This window comes from Oryzias latipes, chromosome 12, assembly GCF_002234675.1.
Source record: "Oryzias latipes chromosome 12, ASM223467v1".
Taxonomy (NCBI): domain Eukaryota; kingdom Metazoa; phylum Chordata; class Actinopteri; order Beloniformes; family Adrianichthyidae; genus Oryzias; species Oryzias latipes.
In genome coordinates, this window is record NC_019870.2 from 27,896,683 (window position 1) to 27,921,328 (window position 24,646).

A 24,646-nucleotide genomic window follows, 5' to 3' on the forward strand; every position below is an offset into this window, starting at 1 on the left:
TGAAATTTAACCCTATGCTGTTGCAACTCCACTCGTGTCATTCTAATCTTTACCCAACAGGATTTGCTGCTGTACCTGAAGTGATGAGTTCCTGCCGACTGTACTGGTACAGCAGGTCATAGTGGCCCCCCAAACTTCCAGAGCTGTAGTAATGTGTCCCAAAGCGTTGGAAGATGTCTCTGTATCGGGGGTAGTTGTACTCAAGAGGAAGGTCATGAAGGAACTGAAGGAAGGTCTGGGAGAGGACCACATCCTCCGGCTCTTTCACCTTAAATTTGGACACTGGAAGGACCTGATGCACTCGGAAAAACTTGGAGTCCTATGAAGAGAAGGACAATGATTGTTTAAATAGTAAAAATGTTATCTTAAAGGATGCAATATTGTTGCTAAATGCAGGAAAATAACGGGAAGCCTGAACACTCTGCACAGAAGCCCTGACAGACATCATACCACCAAAGTTTGCCAGGCCCCCCTATAAAGAGGGACCCCAAGGACATCTACCACTCGAACAACCCTGTATGTGTATTTGAAGCCTCCTTACTGTTTTCTTTGATGCCTCAAAAGCTTCTTTGTTGGACTGAACGGTTGACCCACTTCCTCTGCCGAGGTATAGAAGGACGGAGAGGAAGTCCTTTTCTCCTCTGGAGTATGATGACGAGCCGCTCCTCTTTGTGCTGACGGACTCGCTGTGCAGAGGCTGTGGCTCCGTGCTGAAGTCCTCCACCATTCCAACCTAAACATCCACAAACACCTCATAACTCAGTGAAATTCCATGATTATTTAAAAACAGGTGATCTAGCAAGCTAATGTGACACCACGAAACCAACAATACAGCTAATTTAGGATTCATGGAAGAACTGTTCCAGACTATCTAAAAACGTATTCCTAAAACATTTTCCTCACAAACTTTATCCCATTAATTAGTTTAGAGTCACATTAGACAAAATAGCTATGCTTAGAATCACGTCAGTCGTTAAAAAACAACTTTATGCTTCAGTCACATATCCCAAAATGCCACCACACAGTAAACTAAATGCACATTTTTCAGCAAATTCAGCAGGTAGCCACATAGGGGTATTTGTAATCGGGAGGCGCCAGTCGCGTTTTTTTATGCCACATGGCGGCTGACAAGGTTTTAAGAAAAAGTTCAAACTAAATGGCAACGGGATGATTTTTTGGCATCAGTCAGTGGCCACTGGGGCACATTTGGAGGTCACACGGTAGCAGTAGGTCGGTGGCAGGAAGGCAGCAGCACGATAATTGATGGATAGGAAGGTCTCCAAGGTCCCCAAAATCGTCCGATGATCGGCCGATTTCAGACTGCCACCCCCTTGCCCCCGTGCTGCAGCCCCACTGCCACCGTCTGGATGTTAGAAATCGTACAGTAGCAGCGTGGGAACTTGACGAGGGCTGTTGACATGGGCCGGGGGCCCAGCCATGACCAGACGTCAATCTGGCGATCCTGATCAGCTTCATATAAATATTTAGGCAGCACTGGTGCTGCACTGATGCTCTTCATCCGATGAAGACTCCTGATGTGTTTGGACCACTTGGACCTTCATTTTCTCAGGCGCTGGGCCTTTGCCCTTGCTGGGTTTTTTGGGAGAGATGTTGCCTAAAAATTTGTAAATTGACAAGATTACAACTTGTGCTCAAAATCTGAGTTGCCAATGACCAGTGGTGCAGAATGACCCGCTTTCGATATACTCCCGAGCTACCGGGCGGCCAGTGGCACTTCATGTGTGTTTGGCAGCGGAGCCGCCATCAGCGTGTGAATGGGTGAATGGGACTGTGACTGTAAAGCACTTTGGGCCTTAGAAGAAGGTAGAAAAGTAAGGTAGTAAGTTTTAATTTGAGACAATGTTGTTTTGCAACAAAATTGTCTCAAATTAAAAGACCAATCTTTTTAAAAAAAATAGATTTTACAGATTATTATATTTTGGCTAGATTAAATTTGTACATCCAGTACAAAGCTGTTGAGTTCCAATTCTGTTTGCCATCTATTTTACTTCTGTAGAGTCATAAATATTGGCACACATTAAAATGTAATTATGTAACACCTCGTTTTATTTTTTCTTCCTCACCTCACTCTCCAGTTACCAGAAGCATCGATAGATAAATGGTCACCGCGTCAGCTAATACCTTAATGTCGAAGCTCTCAAAGTTGTAAGGAACTCTGTGGTACAAAGTTGTGCTCTGAGGCCTCTTGATGATGCAGTTTTCTCCCATGAACATATTGTCCAACACTGCCCCTCTTGGTTCCTCTGCAAGAGCATCAAACCTTCAAACACAGTTCAAGAAGGAGTCAATACTCGTCCATACAAACAAGAAGGAGATTTTTTAGTAACTCACATACTCCTCAGTAAGATTGGAAAATGTGCCTGCAAGGTTTACAGAGCAGGAAGACATCCCCAATCTCAGTCTGGTCGTTCATTTCCCATTGTTTCTTTGCTATTCTGTGTATTTTTCAATACATTATTGGATATAAAAAGTTAGAGATGAATGTCCTAAAGCAAAATGATCAAACAGAGCTTGAGGTATTTTATTAAAATGAAATGCTATCATTGATTCACCGAGTGAAGGAACAGGTGATCTTTTATGAGTGTAAGAAAGCCTTCGATCGATGAAGTTAACCTCACAGTTTTTAGAAACACATCCTGAGAATGTGCCAAAAGTGATACTTACAGAAACTGATTTGATTCCCGTTAAAACCATCTGTGAAATCAGAAGGAACCAATAAACCCCCAGCTTACCCATTTCCCACCAGGTCAACACCGGGGGCTGGCTGTCTCTTGGTGGGACACACAATGCTGAATGCATTACAGTCCCTCTCATCAGAGTTATCTCCGCAGTCATTCTGTTTGTTGCATCTTAGAGTTGAGTTGATGCAGCGTCCTGCAGCAGAATGGGATGAAAAAACTCCAAATATTTCATTCCTATAAAAAAAAATTTATTTCACAATATTCTTTGGTGCTCCTCTTTAAGACAATGGGATTTCAGTCTTCACACTGGTCCCAACAGTAAAGGAGTAAATGGAAGGAATGGCCATTCTGATCCAAACCTGAGCATCTTGGACTTCGCCCTTATTGTCAATCCTGAACAGCATGTTCAAACACAAGGATGCCCAAAGCACACCTCACATCACATCACCCTCGGCTTCAACTAAAAAACGTAGTAGTTTTTTGACAGAGGAACCTGTTTGATGAGACTGTGGAAAATGAATGTTGACGGATGTCGGCTTTCCAAAGATTCTGCCAAACTGTCAATATGTCTTTGGAATGGTAAGCAGGACTCCATCGACATTGTGTTTGGACAGCTGTTGATGTCCTCAAATGAACTTGGGCATTGGACCTCCAAATTGTGAGACTGGTTTAGCTGAGGTGGTTAAAAAAAAAACCAATGGTGGCCGCAATCCCAGATGAACAAGCTCTGTTCCAAGTTTCTCAAGACTCTGAAACGTTACACCGTGGGACAGTACCTTTCAGGATTGGCAAACTAACGTGATTGTTTCTGTCTTTAAAAGAGGAAACCAGAGGGACAGTTCAAACTTCAGATTCAGGCTGAGAAACAATGGACCACCTCCTTAATCTAAAGGTGCGATCACTCTAAACATGATCTCTCGCATCAAATATGCGTAGACCACCTCTATTTGGATGCCCGGCAAATTCGCTGGTCGACTCCTGTCCATAAATTTGATGCCCCAGACACATGTGGGAGGGGCTGCCACCTCATGTTTTTAGCCTGGTTGGAGCGGTGTCTGTGTTTATCTCATTTACGATGCATTATAGACAAGGATTATGTTGAGAGATCAGGTTATCCATTTTGAAGAGCTCTACAAAAGCATTGGTAATCATGTCTCCATATCTGGGTTCATGACATCATTCAGAGACTCTCCCGGTACGATGAGCTGCACCGTCAACTGCAGGAGCTGCGTCTGAATGACAGACACTTTTTGCAGTACTTCTGTCTCTCTGTGACCAAGTTTGATGACTTGCTGTCCCGCATTGGTCCGAGGAGGAAAAAAATAAAAATGAAGTCAGAGGACCTTTTCATCATTTTTTCAATGCAAACATAAAAGTATCGTAAAGTTCAAGACTAGAACTTTTTTTGGTTTTGGACTCCATCTACTGATCGTGTCATTGAACACATCACAGGCCAGAACAAAGCTCCAGATTGGTTGTAACGACACATCTTCTTCCCCAAAAGGTCAGATTTTTTAACTCTGGCAATTCTGCACCACGCAAATCGTGTCTGACACTCAAACCTCGCCACATTGCATCCCTACATTGAAAATTGACGCCTCTGTTCTGCCCCACGAATCACGTTCGGTGTGATTGCCGCATCACTAGAGGTAGGATCCTTGATGGTTCTTTTTGACCTGCAGTCCCACAGTTGGGCCATTTCATTCCTACATTAACAATGACAGAGATCACTCGAGGATTTAGTAACAAGAGCTTTAAGCCTTGTTACCACTGACAGGTATGGCCCGGTCTGGTTTAGGATGGTCCAGGCATTTCAGGTGAGTGTTTCCACTTAAAAGTTGGGCCGTCATGACGCATGCGGGGTGAAGCTAACAACAGCAACAATGGAAATCAACCAACACTTCATTGTTTCCCCATGGCTTTTTGTTCTTCCTAGATACAAAGGATTTAATGTTGTTTGAGAGAAGAATGTGGGCAGTGAAGAGGAAAACAGCCTCTTTTTTTTTTTTTGAGATTTCTTTTGTTAGCCAATCAACTGGTTTCAAAAGTAGCTCCACCCTGACCGGTCCGTTCCATCTTTCTCTTAACGGGTTCTATTTTATAATGGATCGCTCAAAATACATGACCGGTCTGGTCTAGTTGGAAGAGTTTGCACCCAAGTGTAAGGAAGATTGGAACATGAATACATTTATTCATTCTTTGTTTAACCAGGTACATGGATTAATAACCAATAATTATTTACAAAGACAACCTGGACCTATTAAGGATGTTTTTGGACCTTTTCTGGAGAATAGATACACGAGGAGAACATTCAAACTCCACACAGGTATAGGAGCCAGCCAAGATTCAAACCAGGACCATCTTGCTACAGTGGTAACCTTCACCTGAACAGCACCATGCATATCAGGACTGTTCTTAACCAAAAAAGAGGAGGTTGGAACAAGTCACTCCCCTAGGAGGAGTTAAGTACGTTTTCTTTTGACAAGTGAGAGAGGGATGGAGATTGACCAACAAGTCAATGTGGCAGCAATGCAAACTTCAATTAGGTCCATTAAGAGATAATTTAATCAGAAGACAAAATGTTCCAGTTAATCTATGTTACTTCCCTCATCTGTGAATGTGAGCTGTGCAGGTCATGGGTGCAGGCGGGGGGGACACAGGTTGGCTGGGTCTTGAAGATAAGGGACTTGGAGAACAGCAACTACTAGTGAGGCATTATGGGCATGATCATCATCCAGCTTACACTGGAGAGAAGTATGGACGGATAATGCTTAAGGGTTCTCCTAGAACAGCTGAAAGAGGATGAGCCACATCTGGGCTTCCTCTGTGAGGTGTTGTCTCAGCAACCCAAACCCCAGATAGAGATGATGATGATGAATTTCATTACGTTTATAATAACTGTAAAAAGCAACTCTCACCATTGTCACACTTGAAGTTCTCTCTGCAGTCAATATCTGGTAACTTGCACTCTTTGGAGGGGTAGCAGGGCCTTTCTTCTGACAGCTCCTCACTGCACTGCATTCCTCCAAACTGGGATGGTGTCTCGACAGACCGGGTCCGGTACTATGTGTGAGCAAAGATCACTTTAAGTTTGATTTATTCTATCAACACTTTAGTGATCGAAAACTCTAAAACTAGACAAATTCCTAAAACTGCACTGAAACAAATGCAGGTTAAATAAAGCTAAAGAAGATGAGCATCTTCATCCAGCTAATACTTTCAGTCCTTATAAAATTCCTTACACAAAACTTTGTAAATGCTATGCCTGTTAATTCAGATTAAGGGACTATTTCTCAATTTTGGTGCAAATTCATCACATGAGAAAAAAAACATTTTAAATAAACCTTTTATAAGTGTTGGTTTGAAAGAAAACATTCCAACTGTACTGCTAATCTTAATATATACAATCTAATACTGAAATGTTACATTTAAGTGAAGAGACATCTGTTGGACGTTAAACCAAGATATCAATGCTATTTGAGTTTAAATGTAATTGTAAACCTAAATGGCATAAATATGCGGTCCATGAAAATGTACAAGTTAAAAATGATTCTGATTCTAATCTAAAATGTTTATGTTAAATGTAATTGTTAAAAATGTTAATCTACACTAACTGGCCACTTTATTAAGCACACATGTTCAACTGTTTGCTCGCATTACATTTCTAATCAGCCAATCACATGGCAGCAGCTCAATGCAATTAGACATGCAGACATGTTGTTGTAGACGTGTAGACATGGTCCAGACGATCTGCTGCCGGTCAAACCAGAATCAGAATGAGGAAGAAAGGTGGTTGAAGTGACTCTGAACGTGGTTGTTGGTGCCAGACGGGCTGGTCTGAGGATTTCAGAAACTGCTGATCTACTGGCATTTACCCATCACTAACAACCATCTCTAGGGTTTACAGAGAATGGTCCTATAATCCAGAGAGCAGCAGTTCTGTGGGCAGAAATGCCGTGTTGATCCCAAACAGAGGAGAACGGCTAGACTGGTTCCAGCTGATAGAAAGACAACAGGAACTCAAAGAACCACTGGTTCCAACAGAGTTCTGTAAAAGATCATCTCTGAACAACACGTCCAACCTGGAGGCAGATGGACTACAGCAGCAGAAGACCACACCGGGTACCACTGCTGTCAGCTAAGACCAGGAAACTGAAGCTACAATTCACACAGACTCACCAAAACTGGACCATAGAAGATGGAAAAACGTTTTCTGGTCTGATGAGTCTCCATTTCTGCTGCCACATTCAGGTGGTTGGGTCAGAATTTGGCCTCAACAACATGAAAGCATGGATCCATCCTGCCTTGTATCAACGGTTCAGGCTGGTGGTGGTGTCATGGTGTGGGGGATATTTTCTTGGCACACTTTGAGGCCCCTTAGTACCAGTTGAGCATGGTTCCAACGCCACAGCCTACCTGAGTATTGTTGCTGACCATGTCCATCCCTTTCTGACCACAGTGGACCATCTTCTGATGGTCACTCCCAGTAGGATAAGGCGCCATGTCATAAAGCTAGAATCATCTTAGACTGGGTATGCAAACTCTCTGAAGAATGTTTCCAGTACCTTGCGTGCATTCTGAAATCAGTGACAGATGGAGGTGACAGAAGCGCTGCGCTGTGGGCACGTTTCTTGCCTGTTTTTTGGCGCAGGATGAACACGGAGACCATTGGCTGTAATCCGTCAGGGCGCAGTTGATGTGGCACGGCTGCTCGTTACACGCTCGAACATCTTGACTGTCACACAGCTGATGGCAGCTGTTCTTCCAGTAATAATCGTCGTAGTGGATCTGCCTGTTTCAGAGATCAGATTTAAGATTAATTAGGGTTCATTCAAACAGCTAGTTTATTAAAACTCTGAGTATAAACAAATAATAGGGAAAAAAATGTGAATAAAATCAGAAACCTGTCTTATACTAAGAGCATAATCCAAGAAAATGACAAATCTGTAGAAGAGATCTCATTTGGTAGTGGGGCAGGGAAACTTTGACTTGATCGCCTGTGTCAGAGCTGGATGTCTGTTCCTGTATGAACAGCCTTAGCACCCTCACCTGCGTCTGTTCTGGACACCATGGTTGCAGGTCTGGGTGCAGGGGGACCAGGAGGTCCAGGGGTACCGATCACAGAAACAGGCCAGACCAACTGAGACACAGCTGAGCAGCTGCAGCAGCAGCACCAAGCTGTTTGAAGGAGACATCTTGGAGCCCAGACTGGCCCTAGATCTTCTAAAGACAATCAGGATCAGTTGAGATCTTGACAAAATTAAAACCTCCTCAAGTCCCTACATCTGGAAACTTTGCTTTTTTTTTTTAAACGGTTCCCCTCACAAAAATCCAAACCTTACAACGGACGAATCTGACTCACCACTGGCGTGCTCGACCTCTCTCACCGGCGTTTGGACCTGCACTCATGCAGCTTTGTGCTGAACTGCTTCCGGCAGAAGTGAAGTCGGCCTGTGCTCTGCAGGCACATCAGATTGTGAGCTTTCTGTCTGAGCAGGGTGGGAAATTCTAAAAGACTCTTGAATAAGAGCACATGCCAGCCAATCAGATTTCATAACCTCAGAACAAAAATGGACCAAAAACAGCATAAATAAGAACAGGGGGACACAGGCACGTCCTCCTGCTCCTCAGTGTTACGGGAAGAGAGGAGCTCTGGAGTTTCCCTGCTGCTTAGATGTAAACCAGATGTTCTGCCATTGAACTGGACAGTTAAGTGTTTTCTGGGGAGGAATGGGTTTGTTTTCCTCTTTCTTCACTTTCACATTTGGTTTTCTGAGCCTTTGAGAGTTTTGCGCAATCAATCAGTTCTTTTGCTTTATGAGGTATGAGGCAAAACTGGAACATGAGACAACATTTGAGTCATCAGATGTTGTTGCCTCTGCACATGTCAGGCTGTGTGTCTGAAAAGCAGGACAGATGTGGCAGAGAACAAAAAGCAGGAAGGATGCATCTGCCAAAGAATGGTTTTACAAAAACTTTTACGTACCTCATGAGAACAGTTTGAAAATGCAAAATCATAAAAAAAAAAACAATTATAAATCCGAAAAAACCGTTGGTGACCCATGCAAGGTTAGGGTCACTGGGTTTCTGAAACCTACCCGGCTACTGTTGGGTGAAGGCTGGTTCACCCTGAACCGGTCACCAGATTGGAGCAGTGTAACAGACAATCACGGGGCAATTTAAAATCATCAATTAACCTATAAATTCAAATTCAAATTAATTTTATTTATAAACTACCTTTCATGTCAAACAGACAGCTCAAGGTTCTTTCCATAAAGAACAAACAAGAATACAATAAAACCAATTTATATGCTATTTCATCACATATTTATTTGTTTAATGCCTTTTATTCCTTTTATGTCTGAACTTATTCTAATTTATATTCCAGACTTTTTTATGCACTAACTTATCTTATTTTAATATATAATTTTATATTTTACCTGTTTTTATATTTTAACTTTCTTATCTTATTACTTCTACATCTTGGACTGTTCACGAGTGTTTTCTCACCCTTGGCTGGGGTGTTAGTGTTCGGACAGCCTTGCTTGAAGATGAAAGATGTGGAGCATTTTGTGAAGCTTTATTTCCGGATAATTCTAAAAAACAAAGAAATTCTGAACCTTTTGGCGACTCAAAATCAAATTATTGTTAGTGTGGCCGGCTTTCCGGGGTGCGCTGTCGGTAAAAATGAGTTTGATATGTAAAGGAGCTCAGAGACACGTTTGGGTGAAGATGACCACTACTTAATTCAGCCCTGTTCATTCACATACCCAGAAGCCATTTGTCACCTTACGTCATATAACTGTCATGCGCAGAAGAAACACTAAAGCAGAAGGAAAACATTGTTACATACGCCCCCTCCTCCAGATGAAACATCTCATTTCAACATAAAACAACAAAGATGAATGAAAATAGTCTGTTATATTGGCATAAGAACGTTGAAAATGCCCAAAGTGCTCCTCATCTTGTCTTTCGTGGAGGAAGATAGGGTTGAAGTAAACAGCTGCAGGGATACTGATGGCTTGCAGAGATCCTGCAAGCCCCCAATCAACGAATAAAACATTGATAAACCGTAAAATCAAACAAATGAGCTTCCAAACATTTGTAATGTTATCAATGAACATTCAGCTCACCTGTTCAAAGGTCTGCTCTGCTGCTGTGCGGTGTTCACTTGCTGCTGCACTGGATGCTCAATTTCCCTTTAATCTTTAAATCTAATAAATGTACAACTTTAAATCTCGTAATTTTACTTTACTGGCCCTAAAACTCTGTCGTAAAATCAAAAACAACAGCTCAACTTAGATAAAAAAAAGAATAAGAATGTACAACTTGTGAGACAAAAATAATAAAGACCTTGGTTGAAGGAGGGATGATGGAAGATTAAGAAAAAAAAAGTACAGAAGAAGAGAAAGAAAAAAATACATCCAAATCCAGCTATGTCAGTGCCAACTGAGGCTGGAAGACACTGCAAAATGAGGTAGACTAAAAATAAGACAAGAACGCTAATCTTAAGAAGAAAATAAAGAAAAGTAGTATGATGATCTGTCTATGCAGCCAATAATTTTTACTTAACAAGAAATCCAATAAAATATCAAAATCTAGAAGCAAGTGGTTCCACACAAGCATTGAAAAAACAAGCCAAAAAAGCAAACAGAATTATTTCAAAGTGAAGGTTATACAACAGCACAATGAAAAGTATTGTTTGCTTGTTCAAGCAAATATTTTCTTGTCTGTTCTTTGAACTTTCATATACTTATTTGAAAATCATTTAGATCCCAGAGACAAAAAACTAGTTTGGTAAAAGGAAGTTACCCATTTTAATAGAAAATATGAACAACATTGGAATATCAGCACAACAAAGGCTGTCTAATCGGATGATGTCATGAGCACAACAAAGGTTGCGTAATCTGATGATGCTCATGACATTTGATGATGTCATGACCAGATGTCATGACATCTGATGATGTCTTGACATCTGATGATGTCATGACATGTCATCTGAGCATCATCAGATGTGATGAGATGCCATCTCATCACATCTGATCACATGTCATGATGTCATAACATCATAACATCTCATGATGTCATAACATGTCATCATCATTACATCAAATGATATGAGATGTCATGAAGAAGAAATCATGACATCTCATGATGGTAGCATGTTCTGACATCAGTGATGACATCGTCAGGCTGAGAGCACAAATAAGGGAGCAAATCTGTTGGTGTAGCACTCGAGTATCAAAAGGTATTTTGGGTAAACTCATAACAAGAGAACTTACAAGTTTATTGGAATTCTTTACACCTTCTTGAAATAGTTTTCAAAGAAGATGGCTTGTTGCGGACTAATTCCCGGTTTTAGTGGCTTAGTTTCTGGAGCTTTCAGAAGAGTTAAAAAGCCCTTTTTGAGTTTAAAGAAAAAACTTGGAAAACAGAAGAAATCAAAAAACTTTGCTTCTGATGATGATGGGACTTCTTCAAAATCCTCTAGCATCTCTCCACCTGTTGATTTGTTCGTTTCCAATCCCTTCATCTTTGAACTAGAAATAGCAAATGATCCAGAAGAAATGGAGTTTGAAATAACCAGTGTGATCAGGAATGAAACATATTCTGATTGTGATTGGATGTCTTCAACATCATCAGACATCTCTACAGTTTCTGATTCTTCTTCAATCAGTTCCTTTCTTTTTAACGATTGGATTGAAGAAAATACATTGGAGAGAGAACAACAAAACACAACAATCCAGGAAAACAGCCCCTCTTTCATTTCTTCAGTGTGCAAGTTCAGTAACAGTTTCAACAACTGTTGGCTGAACTCCTCTTTACAGGCAGCATTAAACATCAACATAGTAAGGGAGAAACTTCAGACATTTCCCAGAGAAGACTTGGAAGATTTCTCTCAAACACCACTATGTGCCAAAATGTTCCTGACAGCACTACACAATCCAGGCCATCACTTTGCTTCATCCATTATACTGCCTGTTCTTGAAGAGATAAATCAGTTCAAGCCAGACTTAAAACTCGGAAAACAAAACGATGCAGCTGACTTTGTGGAACCATTCCTGGGCTGGTTACATGTGTGTGGGGTTGAAACAAGTCTCCGGATTAAATGTATAAAAACATGTGACCAGTGCACATACATGACAAACAAAGTGGATCACATTGGGGACATGTTCTTTGTAGCACAACAATCTATTGAAATGGTTTCTCTTACCTCACTTTTTAATGAGGCCGTTGAAGATGTTTGTGGCAGTAAAAAGTGTGAAATGTGCTCAGCAGATGTAGAAAGACAAATATCCTTTGGAGACTCTGACTTGATAACTCTGTATCTACCCAGACATGTAGACACCAGTATGGACAGACGGCAAGTGACAGCGGATAATTACATTAATATTTCAGTCAATGGTAAAAACCAGAAATATCGCCTGGCCTCTGTGATTTGTCACAAAAGATTAGGCCCTCAAAGTGCTCATTACTACACACATATTTCAAAAGATGAAGTCTTCATTGAAGCCAATGATAAAATGATATCTTTTTCACAAAACAAGGGTACTGATGACATCAAGAACAACGGCACAATGTTTTTTTATGAAAGGTTCACGGACATTTCCCAGTAATCGGGCCATCGACAGATTTAAAGACACAGAGTGGAGCAAAAAATATTTAGCAATCACCAATTCTACAGGGAAACGGCAATTATTATAATATTCAATTTTAAGCACCTTTCAAGTCAACCAAGCACACTGTACAGATTATATACAAGAGGATCATCAAGACAAATGACCACAGCTTTAGATGATTGACAACCCAAAGCTAGGGGGACTGACAAAAGGAAAACTTGAAAGCAGAACTTGAAAAGACCCAAAGATGGACAAAACCAAGCCCAAGGGCACAATCCTCACTATTGCTAGTTTAAACAGATAGGACTTGAATTTGGATTTAAAGACACCAATGGATGTGGGGGCACCGTGTGGAAGGACAAACTACTACTGTTGGGTGAAGTCAGGGTACACCCTGGACAGGTCGCCACCACAGACACAGACACATGAACATGCACAATGTGGCCCAATTAGAAGCCATCAGATAACCCATAAAGTACATTTTTGGACTGTGACAGGAAGCTGGAGTGCTTGGAGAAGACCAATGCATGCACACTAGCACACTCCACACAAAAATCCCAACCAGGATTCAAACAAGGGCCTTCTCGCTGTGAGGCAAGAGTGGCAACCACTACACCAAAATGCAGCCCTGAAAAACACGGAAATATTTACTGACACAACATTTACTCTTGATTAAAAAGTCTTCACAATACTTTTGAATGCTACAAAAATAATAAAAATTTATTAAATAGACTTTAGAGCAAAAACAACAGCTTGAAAAATCAACTTGGATGAATAAAGAATAAGAATTAACAACTTGTGAGACAAAAATAGTAAGGATTTAGGTTGAAGGAGGGCTAATGGAAGAGTGAGAAACACACATGAAGTATAGGAGGGCAGAAGAATACATCCAAATCCAGCTATGTCAGTGCCAACTGAGGTTGGAAGACACTGCAAAATGAGGTAGACTAGAAAAAGGGACAAGAACGCTAATCTTAAGAAGAAGATCAAGAAAAGTAGTAAGATGATCTGTCTATGCAGCCAGTAATTTTTACTTAACAAGAAATCCAATAAAATTTCAAAATCTAGATGCAAGTGGTTCCACACGAGCATTGAAAAGAGAGAAAATAGGCCAAAAAAGCAAACAGTTAGATAGAATTACTTCAAAGTGAAGGTTATACAACAGCACAATAAAAGTATTGTTTGCTTGTTCAAGCAAATGTTTTTTCTTTTGTTTATTCTTTGAATATTAATATACTCATTTAAAGTTCAACTGCATGGGGGGGGGGGGGGGGGTTGTCACCGTGTGGGGGGACAAGCAAGTGCATGGCTTTTACGGCAACAGTATATTGTGAATTAGACGTGGAACCAGTGGAGCTGCTACAGAACATGTGTCATTTGGTCAAATGGGGTGAAGGAAGTTATTAGATTTCCAAACAGGTGAGTTCTGGACAGATTGAAGTTTGTTGAGGGATTTCTGGGGAGGGCCACAGAGGTGCAAATCGCAGTAGTCAATGCGGCTAGCATCAATACTGTGGAACAGGATTGGGCAAGTAGAGGATAAGTTAATTGATTATTTCTATGTAGGAAAACAGTCAGAAGTGCTGACTGTCAAATACTTTTTGCTCCACTCAAATTATTCTTCACCAACACGTTCACTCTACATGTATTATTTCCACTTTTAGTCCTCGCTTAAATATCCTGTTCCACCCAAAGGTTTGGGGGTTTTTCTCCGGGTACTCCGGTTTCCCCCGTGAAAAATTAAAGCCAGCCCCTAAAATGATTTCTAAATTAACCAAAGCAAAATTTAAAACACACCAAAAAAAAACTCTGCCGAAGGGATTTTTTCAAATCACTTTGCCAGTCCCAAGCCTGGATAAAAGAGGAGGGTTTTTTTGTGTGTTTTCACTCTATTTTTGTTTGGGCAATTTTTTGCAAAAGACTCAAATTATACAATAATTAAGTAATGGCATCATTTAGCCACTTCTAGCAATCTGTATTTTCAGCCAAAAGTTACTTTTCTTCCTTAGAAGTTGGAAACACAAAATGTTTTAACTGCAGATAAACATCATGATCCTGTTACGTCACCTGGATTGGTGTCACCAGAGTCCCACTCTGGAGCGAGGCATTGGTTGGGGCTTGCAAGCGAGCACTCAGTGACCAGGGCTCTCCCATGAGCCCTGGTCAGGTCCATCCTGAATAGACCACTTTCCTTTCGCTATTCTTGATTATTATTCATCATTTAGTTCTCCATGCCTCTTTTTGGTGCAGTGCGACTCATGTACTCTCCCTCTTTCCCACTCCCCTCCGGGTGAGTGGGAGTGCTTCCAGATTCCAGTTGGCTTATCCGTGCTCCTGTTCCTGACCGTGTACCTCGTCTCTGGCTCGCCTTTACTACTTCTCCTACACCTGGCTGTGGATCCTGCCTCTGGCTCGTCTCTGGTCTGTACCTGGCAGTGAACCTCGTCTCTGCTCCTGCTCCTACACCTGGCTGTGGATCTTGTCTCCGGCTCAACTCGCGCCCCCGGGCGTCCCCCCAACTCCATCTGGATGAAGCACGTCTGCTGGACTTTAAATATGTAGTTGTAGAGTTAGATAAGTTAATTATTCTCTATGAGTTCTGGTACATCGCCTGTCCATCCTAGGGGAGGATCCCTCCTTCATGTGGGCACCCCTGAGGTTTCTTCGGTTTTTTTTAACATTGACATACTTATTTGAAGTTCAACTGCATCCCCCCATGCAGGCACCGTGTGGGGGGACAAGCAAGTGCGTGGCTTTGACGGCAAGAGTAAACTGTGAATTAGACGTGGAACCAGTGGAACCAGTGGAGCTGAACATGTGTCATTTGGTCAAACAGGGTGAAGGAAGTGATTAGATTTCCAAACAGCTGAGTTCTACACAGATTGAAGTTTGTTGAGGGATTTCTGGGGAGTGCCATAGAGGTGTTTTGTTTGTGTGTTTTCACACTATTTTTTGTTTGGCCAATTTTTTGCAAAAGACTCAAATTATACGATAATTAAGCAATGGCAGCATTTAGCCACTTCAAGCAATCTCTTCTTTCAGCCAAAAGTTACTTTTCTTCCTTAGGAGTTGGAAACACAAAATGTTTTAACACCTACAGCACATCTCAGCACTGTGGCTCCCTTTCCATCTGGTATCTGAAATCTTGAACATCCATCTTTTTTCCAACAAATCACACCTGTTCTGCAGCAGCTCCATTGGCTTCCGATCACACACCTCAGATCCTCCTCCTCCCTTCATCTGGATTTCCCCACTGCTCGTCTTGTCACTATGGGAAGCAGAGCTTTAAGCTGCTCTGCCCCCCGGCTCTGGAACTCACTACCTCCTGACCTCAGAAACAGTGGCTCTCTCTCACAATTCACCAAGAAACTAAAAACTCACCTTTTCCAATTTGCCTATTTCCCCCCATAACTTGTTATTCCTGGCCTATCTTACCCCTTGTGCTATCCTAGGCACTTTAACATTGGGACTTGGGTCATCCAGACCCACTAGACAGTGCTCTGAACCTTTTTTCTTCAATGATTTGTGATCTTCACTGGTGTCCATGGATTACATGAAATCTTTCCACCTTTATCCACCTTTGTCATGGTAGGGAGAACACCTCAATGTAAGGGGGGGGGGGGGGGGGGGGGTCATAGGATAGCACAAGGGTTAAAAATGCATATTTTATTGTACATTCTATTGCTTTTATTTTTATTTTCACTTTTATGTACGGGGACATTGGGTTCCTTGAAAGGCACCTAACAAATAAAATGTATTATTATTTATTTAATTGTTTTTTTCTTTTCATCAGATTCACCCAGGCTTTAGTTTTCCCAGTCAAAGCGCTGCATGTCGTGGTGCAGAGGATTTCAGGTTCATTTCCTGCCTTGCCTCCCCATGTGTCAAGGGGTTTTTGGGGTGAGACACTGAACCCCACATTGTTCCTAGTTGGATAACCTATAGGTTGGTGCCAATGTTTGGCAGCAGAGTCGCTATCAGTGAGTGCATAGGACTGTGACTGTAAAGAACCTTGGACCTTGAAGCAAAGCAGAAAAGCACTTTAACCCTTGTGCTATCTTAGATGACTCCACCCTTACATTGACGTGTTCTCCCTACCATGACAAAGGTGGATAAAGGTGGAAAGATTTCATGTAATCCATGGACACCAGTGAAGATCACAAATCATTGAAGAAAAAAGGTTCAGAGCACTGTTTGGTGGGTCTAGATGACCCAACTCCCAATGTTAAAGTGCCTAGGATAGCACAAGGGTTACCCTTGGGAGTTGGGTCATCTAGACCAACTAGACAGTACTCTGAACCTTTTTTCTTCAATGATTTGTGATCTTCACACAACAGTTGCCCAACTTCCACCGGCTCCTTATAGGTCCCAGCACAGGTAGCAATCGTCGTTGACCAGGGCTGCGGCCTTATACAAGTATTTGGAAAGTTCTGGAATCATTTGGTGTATATCATATGATCTTCTTGACACCACCCTCTGCATTTACTGGGGAGCAGCACAAGAAAGCACGCCACTGTGCCTTCTTTTATTACAAGTGATGTTTCCTATTTTTAGGATGTATTTTCCCCCCAAAAATTATTTTGATTCAGTGAAGATGATCAGTAAAGCAGCAGCTGTAAAAAAAAAAGTTGTGACAGCAATTAGACAAACACGCCGGGGAGGTTTTCATTTTTGTGTGTGAAGTTAAAGAAAAACTACTTTTGTCTTTGTATTATAAACTGTGACTCCAGAGTCCACAGCCAGATCTAAACCAACACTGCTGTCTAGTGTTGGAAGGGGTGAAGCAAGAAAACATCCACACCACTGAAGTTTGGCTCAATAGATCTTTTATCAATTAAACCATGACTTTAATTGAAAAACATTTAATCATTTATTTCATCAAAATGCTTTTAACTTGTATAAAAAGCACGAGAAGATAAAGAAAGTTACTACAATTAAAATTCTATAATTTATCTTGACAAAAAAAAGTGTGTGTAGATACATGTAGGTATTGTTAGATTCTTTTAAACAATAAACATCTATCTGCTGAACACAAAGAGGTGAAATACAAATGCTTTTTTTTATAGCATAAAGTTTATTTTACACACAGAGTGAAGAAATAATCTGCATTTTTATGTTCCTACAGTCATAGAAATGCCATAAATATCAGATGACGCACCGCGATGCTGAGGCCTTCCCGGTGAGGATGTCAAACTCCACCGAGCACGCTCCCATGTCTCAATATGACGCATTCAAATGTGGGCGTGACCCCCGCAGAAGACGATCCAAGGCGCAAAAATGTCCGTGCACAGCCTGGGCGTGCACGCTCCTCAGCCGACTCTCAATCAGAACTCGCCGGCGTCTTTGGAGCTGCGCCTGAACATTCTTGTGGAGCCAAACATCTGAACAGCTTTTCTCACAATGCCATTATTTAGTCAAGGAAGTGAATAACGGTTTACGTGCTTATGTAGGGATTACTTCCTAACACTCATGAATAGAAGCACATCACTGCTGTTTTATGGGTTTATTACTACTGTGAAGCACTTTAGTCAGCCTGCACTCCTAAAGTGTTGCATAAATCAACTGCATGGACTGAGTCTGTTTCTAAAACTTTCAAAGGCTTCCAAAGTTCAGTCAGACGTTGCTGACCATCCCCTCTGCTCTGTGCGGGCAGAGGTTTGCAGCTCTGAGGTGTGTTCGCACCAAAGGTCAAGAGAAAAAGACATCAGCCACCTCCAAGGAAGCTTCCAGCTAACAGACCCAAAGGGTGAAGCTTCGTTCATTGCAGCTCATCAGAGCCTCTTCTATCTACACTCTCTGCAGCTCAACAGTTTTCCACAGAGTTTATCTGTTTACCCTCAAACCAAGTCATGAGATTTCACCCAGAATTTCTGCACATCTCAAAAATGAACAATTGTACCTTTACAATAAATAACAAGCAGATTTATTTGCTTATCACTTACTGTTATTATGAAAGGAAATTTTAAAGAAGGTCTTTGCAGTGCAGGTGACATAAAAGTTCTTTTCTTTTGGCTTTAATGCTGATAAATATTCTTAATAAAACATAAACAACACAACCTCAGACAGTACTCTCAAACCCACTATTAAGCATGGTAGTGGAGGAGTCATGATTTGGGTTTACCTATGAACGATAATAGATAGATGCTAACGCTCGGACACAGTTGCGTTTAAACCGAGATTACAATAACTCACCTAGATCCGGATCGGTCCAGTTAAAAGTCCAGACCTCCGTGCAGCTAACCCGCTCTGCGGTGGGACCGGAACAGAGTTGCTCCTCACTTTAATGAGGATATTAGACAAAGAGTCCCTAACAATGATCTGTGGGACTGACGGGATTGACGGAATCGAAACCTCATCCGGAGCGTTGGCCTTAGTTTAAATCAAAATTACTCACCTAATATAAGATGCAGTGACTCCTCAGATTTACTTTCACTGAAATAAACTCATTCTATTTTAGTGAAATGATAACATTTGTCCGTGTCTCCAAAGAAACAAGAACTCCTCAGGAGGAACTAGGTAAGGGTTAATAGCTGACGAACGCGCGCCCACATAAAGCAGACTATCTGTTACCTGGTGCGGCACGTTGTCACGGTAACATGACAACGCGCCCCTCAGCGGACGCGGACCACAAGTGCAGCAGCTAAGTAAAGCAATATTAATGTGCTGATGGTCACGATGGGTCAAATAAAGCATCAGTTCTCCTCTTACCGCTTGTTTTTGTCCAGATGATGAAGCTAAAGTTTGTTTTAAAGAAGCCAGCGCAGTGATACAGAACATTTAAGCGATATGACTGGAACTACTTTTTAAGGCGTGAATTATCACTGTGCGTAATTACTTTTTAACGCACATCCAGCTGCCAATGAGAATCGAGTACTCACCCGGACCATTGTGTAAATGCTGTTGAATTGTGGGAAACTTGGCTTTGCTCTCTTTTTGCCATTTGTCTTTGTGAATAAATATTGGCACAGTGAAAGAGGTCACCTGTCGTTCAGCTGAGGATGTCTACGTCCAATACTGACAACCAGACCGACGTATGTTTTCATGATTTTCCACAAATGAAGGAATGCATAAGGGGATGCAAACATCCAACATGCTGTTTGCTGCATTTCCCTCAGTGTTGAAGGCCAGAGCAGCTGTTGCATATCTGCTGCTTCTGAACGTGCGCTGTTAGGTGGACGTGGAAACAACTCGTGTCGGGCGATGCTGATCTGCATGAGCCACAAGCAACAACAAGCAAACGTTGGGACGGGAAATACGAACAGGATCCGAACCAGTGGCAGAAACTCCATGATGATAATATCAGTTAAAAAAAAGGCTTCAATCTAGAACGTATCAAAAAAAAGAATGACCCAAACGGGAGTTGTTGTCTGTCTATCTTTCAGCCGGATACCATGCAGCAGAGGCCGGGGAAGCGCCTCTTCCTCTGCCGGATGAGCGGGTCTGGAGTCAGGTTTAGCAAACTGCTGACATCTACAAAACAAACACAAAGTCAAGCATGAGAAAACTGCTCTGGCTTGGCGTGGTCTTCACTTCCTGCTGAAGCTAGCTGGATAAACTCTCTGTGTGTGCAAAGAGGTCAATCCTAACCCTGGACCAGAGTAATATCATAAAGACATCTAACATTTGAATTCCTTCTCTCTTTCTGCTGCAAATATCACAGCAAAGGCCACACAGTAGAATCCCCCTGGTAGCTGGACCTACAGGATGTGGCTTTTCTGAAACCAAGTCAAATATAAACCTTTTGTGGGAAATCCCATCTGCAGGACTTTGGCTCATTTTCTAAACCAGCTTTATCACTTCTGGGGTCACGAGGTCGCCGGAGCCCGTCCCGGCTACTTTTGGGCAAAGGTGGGGTACGCCCTGAACAGGTCGGCAGTCTGACGTTTTTGAATAAACGCGCACGAGGTAACCGAAGAGTGTACATGTTATTCTTGAGCTAATTTAACAGTTGTTTTCCTTTTTTATGTCAAAACATAGAGAGGTGTGTGAATGAGCCAATGCCTCTTAACCAGGCCTCTCTTGAAAAATAGATTTTATCTCAAGGGACTTCATGATTAAATAAATGAATCTATGGGGAAAAAATAGAGCTCCAAATTGCAATTGTTATCAAATCCTTGTGAAACAGGAGCAGGCCAAAAAAAAGCAGTTTGAAAAAAAATACTGCATTTTTATCTGTGCTGTGGAAAATACAAATACACTGAGCTTCCTGCTACGCTCCATTCTGTTGCATCCACTGTCAGACAAATAGGTCCATGAATGTTTTCCCCTGTTCCTTTTCCCTTTCTGCTAAGCTGGAAGCTGTGAACTTGGCTCGTTCGGTTCACCTGGTGAACTCACCAACCTTGGTTTTTCAGTGGTAACGGCATCGTCTCCCTGAGTTTGCTGAGTAAGTTCCTCATCTCCCTCATATCTCTGTCAACAGAAAGCGTGAGGCTGTGATTGCAGCCGGTTTGTTTTCCAAAAGATCCTCACATGAAAAGGTGAATAGTACAACCAGGGAGGAGAGGGGCCTCACCTCTCTATGTTTTCAATGTCAGTTCCCACCAGCCACTGCTCATGAGGGAAGTCGATGGGAGACGAGGATCTGTCCTCCAGGATGGGAATGTCCGAGCTTTCATCCACCCTGAAATCCACCTTTGGATCTGAGTCTGTTCCTGCAGACGAAGAGAGACCGCAGCACTGAGGCGGGATGACAAATGACAAACGCATAGCAGTGGCCGCTGCTAATAACAGCCAACCCGGCCGTTCAGTCCCTTCCTTATTCTGGCTTTGTTATCTTCTCCTGCAAATACCTGCATTTGACCCACATGCTAAAGTCAGCTGTCTGCCCATGCAACTGCTTCTTTCAGATGAGCTGATCTGAAAGCAAGTACTAATGCATCCCATTTCTTCCACAAGCAGCTCTCTTCTGCCCCCTGCTGTTCGAACAGAGGCTGAACATGTTCTCTCTCTTCTTCAACCATCAGTATTAACTCCACTAATAATAAAACTAAGAATGATCAATGTTCATGGTGACGACGTCTTCACTCCTCTGCCCCTGTCAGGGTGAATCTGACCCTAGGAAGGTATTCTTTACATTTTCTACAAATTATTTACAACATATCTGAACTAGAAAACAGGAGGGAACCTGACATTTTTAAATATTAAAGAATTAAAGACGTATTAAGCTACCTTTTTTTAGTTAATTAAAGCTAAATAAAAAAAGAAATTGAACAGAACCATAACAAGTGACAGATAATTAATGCATTTAAGGCGGACACACTAAACAGATTCAAAGGTCGTAGGAAATAAACAAATTACCACTAATGTTACGAACAAACATCTGCAACTCTCTGCTCTAATTAGCTCCATAAATGTATTTTTATTTTATAAAAGGAAAACTTTAGTTAAAAAACCTGTAAAAAAAAGTCAAAAAGACTTGGTTATGAATTCTGTTTACTAGTTTATAATCATTTACAAAAAGTGTAAATCGCTGCTAAATTATTAACATTTTTATGACTTTTTAATCTGGAAGTTTGTTGAAAAATGTTCCCTTTGTGGAATTTTTAAAGTGTTTCCGTTTGATTTGAGCACAAACATAAAGAAAACCTAAAAACACAGATGGTAACCTCCTTCAACAGCTGATGGTTTGAAACAAAACAAAGGCAGGAACCAGAGGAGGATCTGAGAGTCTGGATGTTTCTCAGGTTGAATAAAAAAACCCACTAGAATATAAAAGCGCCTATTTAGCAATAAAACACGTATGAGGAGCTCAGCACAGGAGCAGCTCCTCGAAGAGCATATTCACTGTGACGAAAACACCTGCAGGAAGGGCAGACTGATGATGTCTTTCATCTCTGCAGCGGTGCTGCACGAAGGCAAGACCTCCACAGAGATGGAACCGTCAAACCCTTCATGTCTGAAACCCCAGTGGAGAAGCTGCAGCTCTGTGAGATCAGAGCAAAAGGTGAGAGGAAGGCGACAGATCAGCGAGCGAGTCAGAGTCAGGAGGATCCGTAAGACGACGCTGGGATCCGTCTACTTCACCGTGAAGGAGTCCAAATCCACACAGGAAGGCCTGGAGGAAACGGACGCAAAGGTGCTTAAAAGTTCAACTACGCTACCAGACAAGAGGCACAAATCCTCACAGAGAACAGAAAACCTGGGAAATGGTAAAAGAAAAATATTCTCAATTGAACTAAAAAGCCATCGTTGATCAAGAGATGACAGAATGATGTCTTCCCTGTTTATAATTCTGTTTGCGGAGTATTTTGTGAACAAAAATCTATTTTTCTGAGTTCTTTTGCGAACGCATTCCCTGTGGAGGGAAACACACATCATGATCATCTAACACAATTACACGTGATTCACCGCACAATGGGGCTTGATGGTCGGCTGCATGGAAACAGCCTTGGGGCTGACATGACCTGTGAAAACGGGTCTGGATGAAGTCTACCACCACGGGCTTAGAAGACTCCGTACTTCTCCTGTGCAGCTGCAGCACCCCCAGCAGACACATGGACTTCAGCATCTCCGTTACAAACATTTCCAGGCAGCACTGCAGCTGGATGAAGAGGCGACAGATTTCCGGAGGGATCTCTCCATCCTCTGGCCTGCAGCAGGAGGAGGGTGATGGGGGGGGGGGGCACAGACAGGAGGAGCATTCTTCATCCTGCAGTCACAATGACGCTCTCACAAATGTATTTTAGCATTTTAGAGCTTTTACACTAAAACAGGTTTTAAATGTATTTGAATAGGCAGCCTAAACTTTTTTCCTTCCCTCTCCCCGGTCTCGGTGGTTCCCCACGTGCCTCTCATTACATTACAGTGAATGGAATCAGATTCTCTGTGCAGCAGATCTGGACCCCCCCCCGCGCCGCCGCCGCCGCCCTCATACCCAGAGACAGAGATGACGGCCAGGTCTTGGTGCGCGGCCCGCGCCATGGAGCATCCTTTGGTCCGCGTGTGGTGCATCTGCGCGCGCAGAGGCGGGCAGTCCGCTGACATCTCCCCGACGGAGATGACCTGCTCCCGGTACAGCGCCACCAGCGTGTTGAACTCCTGCACGGTCTGCGCGGAAAGCAAAGCAGTGTCCTGACGGATGATGTGAGAAAGGCAACCATGACCCCCCCACCTCCATCACCCACCATCCTGCTGTCCTCCACAGCCGCCTCCATGCTCTCCCGCTGCTCCTGCTCCGTCTGCGCCCCCCTGCTGATGGGGAAAACGCTCCCCGCGGACCTGGGGCGCTTCTTCCGCCCGGAACTCATGCATGCACCCCCGCCGCCGGAGCTCCCAGCCGCGGACAGACAGCGTTACTGCGGCGGAGAAATGACGGAGGAACGGTCAGACGCTGAAGCTCCGGTTCACCCCGGAGAACGCGCGGTTATCCTCCGGAACGGCGCCCGAACAGCGGGCCGACGGGACCCACAGAGGCTCCCTGCGCATCCCCGCCAGAGGAGTCACCTTCAGCCCCTCCTGAAGGCCGGGAGGGAGGCTGCTTCTTCCGCCTCTCCCTCACCAGAGTCGACAGCGAAACAAGTCGTCACCCACGGTTAACCGTTTCTGAACATCCGTGACTCCCACAAACCGCTGACGAAAGACGAACCCACGGTGTACAGAAAACATCCACAGGCATGAGATCAGCCCAAAAGATAACAACCGTTTATGCCGTTCACCGATAGATGCCATAGATGCTTTTGACCAGGGCCGTATATGGACCGGGGTGGGGTGGGGTGGGGGTGTGGAAGCACTGCAGATGCCAAATGTGACGTTATTCCCTAGGATCTTATTCCCTAGGATCTTATGACTACTTACACTGTTATAGGGCACATCTGAAGAGAACCCAGAGAAAGGAGTGATATCAATCGGGCAGGGGGGGAGAAGCAATTAGAGGGCCCCTGGGCTATGGGGGACAATAATCAGAGAGCTCTATGATAATGAAAGCCCCTGCAAATGGTTGCTACTTTTTGCTATGTGGTAGAGCATACTGTTAAAACTCTTCTGCTATTTTAGATGACCCCCCCCCCCCCCTTAAAATGACGTGTTCTCCCTACCATGACAAAGGTGGATAAAGGTGGAAAGATCTCATGTAATCCATGGACACCAGTGAAGATCACAAATCATTGAAGAAAAAAGGTTCAGAGCACTGTCTAGTGGGTCTAGATGACCCAACTCCCAATGTTAAATTGTCTAGGACAGCACAAGGAGTTATGAACCCTCTGATTACATGTGATTTTACAAAGGGCCTCTGATTTACGAAGGGTTTGGAAGAAAAGTCCTGTCAGTGGGCCCTAAGGCCCAGGATGTGCTGTGTGACTTAATTTACGTGCTTAATAGCCTGGT

At 42.9% G+C, this 24,646-nt stretch overlaps 1 protein-coding gene across 3 annotated transcripts in view; it reads right to left on the minus strand.

Moving 5' to 3' along the window:
* The window catches only part of c6 (complement C6), a 31,736-nt gene extending 7,723 nt beyond the window's left edge, over window positions 1-24,013 (minus strand). The window contains exons 1-13 of one of the 3 annotated variants that reach the window (XM_020707901.2): window positions 23,449-24,013; window positions 23,199-23,371; window positions 22,784-22,914; window positions 20,838-20,976; window positions 15,779-15,791; window positions 9,874-9,876; window positions 7,752-7,861; window positions 7,338-7,494; window positions 5,621-5,765; window positions 2,754-2,895; window positions 2,143-2,281; window positions 542-733; window positions 76-319 (exon numbers count right to left, since the gene is read on the minus strand). In XM_020707901.2, the coding sequence (XP_020563560.1) occupies window positions 76-319; window positions 542-733; window positions 2,143-2,281; window positions 2,754-2,895; window positions 5,621-5,765; window positions 7,338-7,494; window positions 7,752-7,861; window positions 9,874-9,876; window positions 15,779-15,791; window positions 20,838-20,976; window positions 22,784-22,914; window positions 23,199-23,371; window positions 23,449-23,571 (1,711 nt within the window). In that variant the 5' untranslated portion in view covers window positions 23,572-24,013. Of the gene's footprint in view, window positions 1-75; window positions 320-541; window positions 734-2,142; window positions 2,282-2,753; window positions 2,896-5,620; window positions 5,766-7,337; window positions 7,495-7,751; window positions 7,926-8,064; window positions 8,303-9,873; window positions 9,877-15,778; window positions 15,792-20,837; window positions 20,977-22,783; window positions 22,915-23,198; window positions 23,372-23,448 lie in introns of those variants that run through there. The other 2 variants (XM_004075139.3, XM_011482101.3) reach the window with 2 other exon arrangements.
* Window positions 24,014-24,646: the final 633 nt, after the last annotated feature.